General features: G+C 41.1%; 1 protein-coding gene across 1 annotated transcript; it reads right to left on the bottom strand.

The window, feature by feature from the left end:
• Positions 1-488: 488 nt before the first annotated feature.
• On the bottom strand, positions 489-7,643 carry snrpf (small nuclear ribonucleoprotein polypeptide F). The gene is made up of 4 exons (XM_059987807.1): positions 7,497-7,643; positions 7,162-7,287; positions 4,118-4,182; positions 489-807 (listed from the first exon to the last, which is right to left on the bottom strand). The coding sequence occupies exons 1-4, from the start codon at positions 7,497-7,499 to the stop codon at positions 741-743; spliced, it is 261 nt and encodes an 86-aa protein (XP_059843790.1). The 5' UTR covers positions 7,500-7,643; the 3' UTR covers positions 489-740.
• Positions 7,644-9,112: the final 1,469 nt, after the last annotated feature.

Here is a 9,112-nt window from a genome sequence, read left to right as displayed (position 1 = left end):
CAGCGTGAATTGAAACCGATTTCTCCCTACCAATATCTGAGCCAAGTATTCTGTTCTCTGATCTTATTTACATTAATCCAATTTATTTAGAGCCCAGGTGGTAATACAGAGATTTCAATAAAAATTTTTGGCCCCAAAGCTAAATTCACATTCTTTTGTAGCCAAGCTTCTAAATATTTAAACTTTTGGCCTAAAGTTTATAATTGTCAACCTCTTCTTGGACAAGGGCACAATATTCCTCACAGCACATACACAGCTTTGCTGCACACCAGAACAATTGCACTGAACCAACAAACAAAAATCACTTGCTTTGATCAGAAAACTTAGTGAAATATTTCCCTCTAATTACCAACAGAACACTGATTTTAGTACATCTCCATTCAGAAAAGAATGACATTTTAGAAGGTACAATATAACTTCAAGCAAAGGCATCAGCCAAGTGCAAAGAAAGGTCTTGCCCCTGTAGAGCATCTGCAATTGCAACACAATTACAAACACTGAGAATGTTTATTGGTCAAGCACCCAACAGAATTCACATTTTAACATACATCCAAACAAAACACATGCATCTACAATTAAATTAGCTTGTCGTCTTGTATAATTGAGGAAATTTTGCTTGATAAAATTGAGGACATTTTGCTTGATAAGGTGACTTGGGGGTACTGGAAGTGGAATCTTTTATACCAATATAGAAGTATTCAAAACTTGTACACACCATTATCTAAAAAAAATAAGCTAAATCATTCTCTCATTTCTCCATCTTCTTCTTCCTCTTCAACTCCTCTGATGTATAATACATTGTTACACCTATTAAAAAGGAAGCAGATGTTTAGTATCCTAAAAGGCCAGTGCACTTAGCAGAGCCATGCCATTATTCACATTAAATACAAGTAAACAATAGTAAAATGTGAAATGTCTCTACTGTGGCTCCATTGTCCTCCATTTTTAAATCAGAAGGCCAAGCTTGTCAATTCCACAAAATTTGCAGAAATTGTTCGGTATTCAGGAGATCTCATTCTTAGTCATACGGAATCTAAACATGCCCTTCAACCCATGCTGACCAAGATGCCCATCTAGAAGTTCGACACATTTACCTGCATTTGGCCCATATCCTCCTAATCTTTTCCTACCATTGGTTTCTACCATAAAGCACAGAAGCAGCATTAGACCATTCGACCCAGAGGCTGCTCCACCAGTACAAAGTGGCTGATTTATTATCCCTCTCAACCCCATTCTCCTGTCATCTCCCCATAATCTTTAATGTCCTTACTAATCAAGAACCTATCACCCCCGCTTTAAATATATCCAATGACTTGGTCTCCACAACTGCCTGTGACAATGAATTCCAGATTGATCACCCTTTGGCTAAAGAAATTGCACCTCACCTGTTATAAAGAGACGTCCTCCCCTTCTGAGGCTGTGTGCTCTGATTCGAGACTCCCCCACTATAGGAAACATCCTCCCCATATCCACTCTATCCAGGCCTTTCAACATTCAGTAAGTTTCAATGAGATTCCCCCCTCATTCTTCTAAACTTAAGTGAATACAGGCACAGAGATACAATGCTCCTCATACATTAACTCCTTCATTCCCAAGATCATTCACACGAACCTCCTCTGGACTCTCTCCAATGCCGATCATTGAGCACATCTACAAAGCACACTGTCACAGGAAGTTGGCATCCATCAGCAAGAGCCCCACCATCCAGGCCACACTCTCTTCTCCCTGCTGCAATTAAGAAGGTGGTACAGCAGCCTCAGGACCCACACCACCAGGCTCAACCACTGGCTCTTGAACCAGAGGATAACTTCACTTCCCCAAAACTGAACTGTTCCCACAATCTATGGACTCACTTTCAAGGACTCTTCATCTCATGTTCTCAATATTTATGTATTCCTTTTTGTACTTGTAGAGTTTGTTGTCTTTTGCATATTGGTTATTTGTGCTTTTCATTGATTCTGTTGGGTTTCTTTGTAATCACTGTGAATGCCCACAATAAAATGAACTTGTATGTACTTTCATAATAAATTTACTTTGAACTTTTGAAAACTGCTCACAATACTCCAATAATGCCGAGGTCACCCTTAAATCTTTCCCCTCCCATCTTAAACCCATACCATCTACCGTCAAAGACTCCCTACCCCAGGAAATAATGGCAGATATTGGATGATGAATCAAATAGTGTCCAGGAGGTCTTACTGAAGTGGATAGGGTCCAATAAAGTTTATAGTTGTTGCTTATATTAACTTCCAGAACTAAAAGACTAATAGGAAGATCAGATAATAAGAGGAAGGGGAGCAAATACCAGTCAAGTGCTTGTTCTTTTACTTTAGGCACGACTTTAATGTTTCAGAGCTGTACTGAGACCTCAGTTTTTCAACACACCAGTGACTTAATTGAAAGAATTTTACATTCACATTTTCTGATGTGGAAACAGTTGGAAGTGTTTGCATAACCTTGGTCCATTCTTCACTGATGAATGGAACAAACCATGGCAGATAAAGATTGGCTAATCTAGGATTGGAGAACAACTCACAATACTTTGAGGGGAAAAAAACACTAGAAACTGTAGAATAATGAGAGTTAGGTATCCAAGTGTATATAGAAAAACTTGGCAAAATTAATCAGATTCAAATCAATGTTTCATGTACTATGAATGTAAACAACTCTAGAGGGATAAACTGGTCACAGGACAGGGCAAAGTGCTTTCATTGGAATTGAACAAGTTTAAGTTAAAATTACAATGACAGGCCACGTAAAATCAGTTTGATAAATTATAGCGGTGGAGAGGGGTATGTTAGGGATGTGATGGAAGCAGAAGGAAACTCCCCTGCTGGTGGAAAATGTCAAGAACAGAAAGCATAATCTTATCAGCAATTCTCAAAAAATCAATTGTGCAGATCTGCAACAAATTTAAAGACTAAGATCAGGGAATCAAAGGGAACTAAGCACTAGACAGAAAAGATTGAGGTACAAACCAATTATTTAAAATAATTGTGTTGCCTTTATGGCAGTCATTTAGTTTATAATATTTTTGCTTAGTAATTCGTTTGTTAGCATTTTAGTTAAAGTTAGGATTGTTTAAAGTAAATATATATCGCGGCATGCGATGACGTCACATCCAGTTTCGCTGCGTCCTGTGGGAAAATACCGGTTTGGAGAAACGGGAAGGTGGGGGGCACGTATGTGCAATATCAGCGCAAGAAAAGTTGTCTTCTACGCATTAGAAACATAGTGGAGCAACGCCGTAAGTTCATGAGATAATTGATATGTTGAATTAAAATGTTAATGCCGATTCTGTTAAAAGTAACGATGGTCGATAAGGTTTATGTTTTCGTTAAAGAGTTGCGGATAGTTTGTGTTGAAGTGTATTTAAAGCAGTCAATGGCGTAGGTAGATTCTGACTGTATGCTGCACTTCAATGTAACGTAGTTGTTGTAGTTTTACTTTTGTAAGTATTTACGATGTACATGTGATATCAAGAAGGAAACAAATGCTGTACAAATCTTGTATTGTTTTATCAACAGTTTTCACCATACGTTAATGAGGAAGAGTGAACAGTAAACGGTTAATCTTACTGCGATCCTGTTTTCATTGACTACGGTTTACCTCGGTGTTTAGTTCAGCGTTATCTTACACGCCGAGCGAGAACACTACAATAATGGTTTATCTTCATTTGTATATTCCTAATTTTAATCCCTTGTTCTGGATTTCTTTCATCTGATGAGCAAATTCCTACAATGAATCTTGTCTAGAATGGCATCAATTAGCAGTATCACCAATTAGATAAGTATGAATTGAAAATTTAACACTTCAAAGGTTTAAAGGTCAAATTTAATGTCTGAGAAATGTTTACAAATTACTACTTGGAATTGCCATCACTACAAACATTCAACTCAAAAACTGCCAGAAGAACAGGCAATATCCAAGAGGCCACTCCACCCACAATTCTTCCAGTTTCTTTTTGTTCCAGATTCCAGCACCTACTGTCTGTCTCAATTTAATCTGCATGCTTTAATTCATATAACAGAACTAACAACATTCATGTATGAATTTGAGCAGGTTTAGTTACAATATTCCCATGAATTTTCAATTCCAAATTATATTTAATTCTTACCTTATAAGGACTTCTCCTAGATGACCTGCTAGAGCACCATCAATATATTCTTCTGTATTTGCCAACTGAAGAAAAGGGGGAAAAAATGATGAGCCAATGTAACCAGACCCTCAGTAATGCAGTGGCCTGTAGAGCCACTCAGATGACTAGTGTCGTTATAACAAAACACAGGAAAAAATGTGACTCAATTATGAACTTTCCAATGGCAACATTTCTGCTCTCCCACTTTTCCTGCTTTAATAGTTTATTTTGCCGTTGTCCTTAAAATCAATGAACCATCTTCTGAAACTTTCAACACCTTCAATGTGATACCGCCACCAGATTTCTTCCAAACTACATCAGCAGTGTGAATGAGCCATTCTCTCACCAAGTTTACTCTCCTACCTATACATGCTCTTCATCAAACCTCTCAATGAACATTTAGAAGATGCTACAGCTGTCCTTTTATTTCTTTTTACCTATATTGCAGTAGATTGTGAATCTCACTGATCCTCATTCACTCAGAACTGTCTACACTGTTGCCACATTGCCTTGTATAGGCTCGAGATAACATTTCACTTTGCAACTAATTGGTAGACCATTGAAAGGAGTTACTTTTAAAAATTGCACACAAAAGTTAACCTTCAAGTACAAAGTAATTAGAAAGGCAAATGGTATATTAGCTTTTATTGCAAAAGAATTTGAATACAACAGAAATAATGCCTCACTGTAATCATAAAATGCACTGATGAGAGGGCATCTGGAATGTTGTGCACAGGTTTCCCTACCAGAGGAAGAACTTGAGGACTCCAAATGTTTCCAGAATGTATCCTGAGATCAGGAAGCTTGTTCCACTAGCAGACTAGATCTACAGTCTCCAGAGCAAGGGTTCCCAATCTTTTTCATGCAATGGACCCCTACCATTAACCGATGGGTCTGTGGACCCCAGGTCGGAAACCCCTGCTCTAGAGTTTAGAAAAATGCCAGATGATATCACTGAAACAAAATTCATAATGGCTTGATAAAGCAATTATCGGGATGAGGTTTCTCGAAGCTGGAGTATCTTGCATCAATAGTCAGTTTCAACATTAAGGGTCAGAAGAAATGAGAAGAAACCTGTATCTTTGGAATTTTCTACCCAAGCAACCTGACCACTGGGGTAAATAGCACTAATGTGAAAGAACAATCATGACCTCCTCACTGAGTGGTGGTGAAACAGGTAGAGGAATTAAATTACCTGCTCCCATTATTTTTGAAGGAACTCATTCACTAGGACATCACTGTCAGGTTGTTGTCCTTAGACCAATTATTTAGTATCTTCCATGATACCCGATTTCAGAATGTTCATTGATGGTTGAAAATACTCAAGTTTGTATCTTCTCAGCAAATTAAGCATACCAAGCCTACACGTAGGCTGCAATTAGTCATTGAATGACAAGAACCAAGAACACCATGTGCACCCCTCCCCTACCCCAAGTCATCTCGCCATGTCTTCATCAGCATTATATTGTAAGATTTCACTCCCCACTTACATTCTTGGGTAACTATTGCACCAGCAAAATAAATACTGTAGGCAACAAAAAGCAGGTGAGAGGTTGGGTCTTCTGACTTAGTATTCACTCACAGCCTGAATGGGAATTGCTCCAGCAATCAGGCTCACACAGGACAAAATGTCTCCACCCTCAACATTCACTTGACACTAGTGTGCCACAGCCACAGAGTACCTTCTGAAAAGTACCCCATGACAGCCAAGCACAGCTTCAACAGCACCATTTATCTACAAGCTTGAAGAACAAAAACTACTTGTGTGTGAAAATATCACTATTGTAAAGACCCCCCAGGTCAATCAATAAACTTAGGAAAATAATTTTTGTTCTTGGGGCTAAATCTGGAACCCTTGATCCAATTGACATTCACTAAAACACACCTCAACTGTTCAAGAAGGTAGTTTATTGCCTTCATGGGCATAAATGGGTGGCTGGTAAATTGTGGCCCTGACACTGACAGCCACATCCTACAGAAGAATAAAAAACATGGCAAGAGTCAGTTGACCCAGAATAAGGCTATCAAAACAAGAGGACAGACAGGGAAGAGTTAAGGATCTCTGACAGTAAAGTTCTTTAAAAAAACAAAGTGCTCGATATCTGAAACTCACTGTCTGAGATTGTAATGTAGTCAGATACAACCACCATGTTTAGGCAGTTAAATATACAAGACGTAGGATATAGATTAAGTACAGGCATATGGTATTCATGAAGATGGGCATCATTGACATGTTGGGCCAAAGAACCCATTACTGTGCTGTACAATTCTATTCACATTTCAAATCTACACAAATGGCCACTATGCTATCCAATTTACAAAAGTGTAACTGAGTCCAGACACAGAGGTTCACTGAGCACAACACTTCATAACTGCATGTGAAAATTATTAATGTTTCTGAGATTTGGGCATCAATGGCATGGCCAACAACTACCCTTCAACTGCATGTTTTCCAAGTCTAAAATCCAAGGATGTTAAACAGATGGGTTCTAATAACAAGTTAGTAACTTTGTGGTGATCATTTCTAATGACTGTTTTAATTCCAGATAATTAACCAAATTTAAATTCCACTTCTGCCATGGTGGGTTTTGAATCAGGTCCCTGGAAGGTGGACCAGAAAATTAAAGCTTATTGGTGAATTGGTGATAGGAGAAAAAAGAGTACTGGTTTTCTGACTGGAACTCTGTAGCAATCAGTGTACTGAGTACATAGCAGTGCAGGTACCTTTATTGTTTGTAAAAACCTAGAGACAAATGTGTGGCCTCTTCAGCAAGCCTGCAGATGTTGGTGGAGTTATGATAATGAAAATCTAAGGATACAATGGGACACAGACTAGCCTCAAAGTTGGGCCTATCCACGGCAGGTGGAATATAAACCAAGCATGAGTTTTTTTTTAAGCAGATGGCAAACTAGATTAAATTTACATTACTACAGATGACCAGACGACACATACCAATGAGCGCGACTGAAACAGACATCGGCTTTATCCCCAGGGGCCAGGTCCGAGCCAGCCTATTCCTTACCTGCATGTTCATGTAGCCATCGACTGACACCAGGTATCCCTTGTACTCCATGCCCCACTTCAGTTTCACCATCACCGGCTTGCCGGTCAGCCCATTGAGGAAAGGTTTTGGATTCAACGGCAAACTCTGCGGAGGAGAAAGCGTCAGTCAATGCTGGGCCACGGACTAAGGGCGGGAATCCCTCACTGGTGTGGGAAGGAGGCGGAGCGGCGCCGGAACCTGGGCACTAGGCCGCAATCGGAGGCGCCAGGGTCTACTGCGGCCGCACCTTCCTTCCCCCCCACCCTCCACCCTCCATCCTCCATCCTCCACCAGCCCGGGTGGAGCGGACTCACCATGGCAGCCAAGGCCCTCCGTCTCCCGTCGCTCGGTGCCGACACAAGCACGCGCCGCCGCTCGGAGCACGAGCTGCTGGGTAAAGGGGCGGGGCTGTCTCCTCCCGGCCCGGGCGCTGATTGGTCGGGGCCGAGGTGACGGCGAAGCCTGATGAGCGCCGTTTCGGAGCGAGCAGCCGGCGGAGCGCAAATCCATATCTATCCTGGATATGTCGCGGACTTCTTTTGCATATCAAGCGAACTTGAGTCGACACCACGAAGAAATGTATTTATATTCGAAATATTAACGTACAAAGACGGCGAAGTCAAATTTGCACTTATGGGTACAGTATTAAACTTACAGCAGCATCACAGATAATAGCAACAGAAGTGCATCGTTTGCAAGAAAACACAATTAATCAGACGAATCGGTTTATTATCACTGACTTATAATGCGAGAAATTTGTTGTTTTATTGGTACAGCACAGTACCATTATACGAAGAATTATATATCAAGATATACCACATTGTACCAAGAATTCTGGCTGCACACCTTCCCCCTTAGAATGCTGTGGACCTGATCCTATATATCCCACATCCTGGCACCTGCAAGACAATTTACCATCTGGGTGTCACTATTGCTTCCACAGAATCTTGTACCTACTCCTCTGACTATGGAATCTCCCATCCCTACTGCAGTCCTCTTTCCCCCCCCCCCCCCATGGAATCTCCCATCCCTACTGCAGTCCTCTTCCCCCCCCCCCCCACCAATCAATCTCTTTTGAGCCACAGCGCCAGACTCACTGCCAGAGAAACAATCGCTGCCTTTTCCCTGGTAGGTTGGACACCCCCCTCCCCCACCACAAACAGTATCCTAAGTGGTATACTTATTATTGAGGGGAATTGCCACGGGTACTCTGTACTGGCTTCCAATTTCCCTTCCCTCTCCTGACAGTCACCCAGGTACCTGCCTCCTGCTGCTTAGGGTGACTGCCTCCCTGGAGCTCCTATCGATCACCTCCACAAGTTCCTGTATAAGCCAAAGGTCATCAAGCTGCAGTTCCAGTTCCTTAATATGTATACTGAGGAGCAGCAGCTCGGTGCACCTGGTGTAAATGTGGACTCCCAGAATTCCCACATCTCACAGAAATGGCACAACACTGCCTCTGGAACCATCGTCGCTGCTCTAACAAAGGAAAAGTGAATAAGAGGAAACTTACCTCGCCCAAGCTTGTTCCCACTGAAGCCTGTTGAATCAAAGGCTCCCCACTCCAACACGGGTCCACCACGTAATGGCTGGTCCATTTGTTCCTGCCTTAATTTTATTTGCCCTTGCTAATGAACTGTGATTTGACTGGGCCACCAGAAAATGCCAAAAGACTCTGAATGCTCCTTTTTAAATCTCTCTCATGGGCCTGTTCTCTCATTCTTCTCACCTCTTCTCTTGTTCACCTTGAAAATATTCAGCTGAATTGAATTCTTACATGAGTAAAAAATTTATGTAATCTCCCCATCAAAATGTGCAATGTGCAATTAATAGTAATTTATAATAAATGGTATGTACAACAGGACTGTCAATATAACATAGAAATACAGTTGTATCAGCATGAATTAAGCAGTGTGATGGCCTGATGGAA

This window comes from Hypanus sabinus, chromosome 13 (assembly GCF_030144855.1).
Source record: "Hypanus sabinus isolate sHypSab1 chromosome 13, sHypSab1.hap1, whole genome shotgun sequence".
In the NCBI taxonomy this organism is placed as follows: domain Eukaryota; kingdom Metazoa; phylum Chordata; class Chondrichthyes; order Myliobatiformes; family Dasyatidae; genus Hypanus; species Hypanus sabinus.
The sequence above is the reverse complement of the archived record's forward strand: the minus strand, read 5'-3'. Positions and strand labels throughout refer to the sequence as shown.

Bases quoted from the DNA above. Each gene is read 5' to 3' on its own strand.
- snrpf (XM_059987807.1), bottom strand. The intron at 4,183-7,161 runs GTAAGGAATAGG...CCTTTTCTTCAG, and splicing joins ATGGCTACATGAACATGCAG to TTGGCAAATACAGAAGAATA. The intron at 808-4,117 runs GTAAGAATTAAA...CCTTTTTAATAG, and splicing joins CTAGGAGAAGTCCTTATAAG to GTGTAACAATGTATTATACA.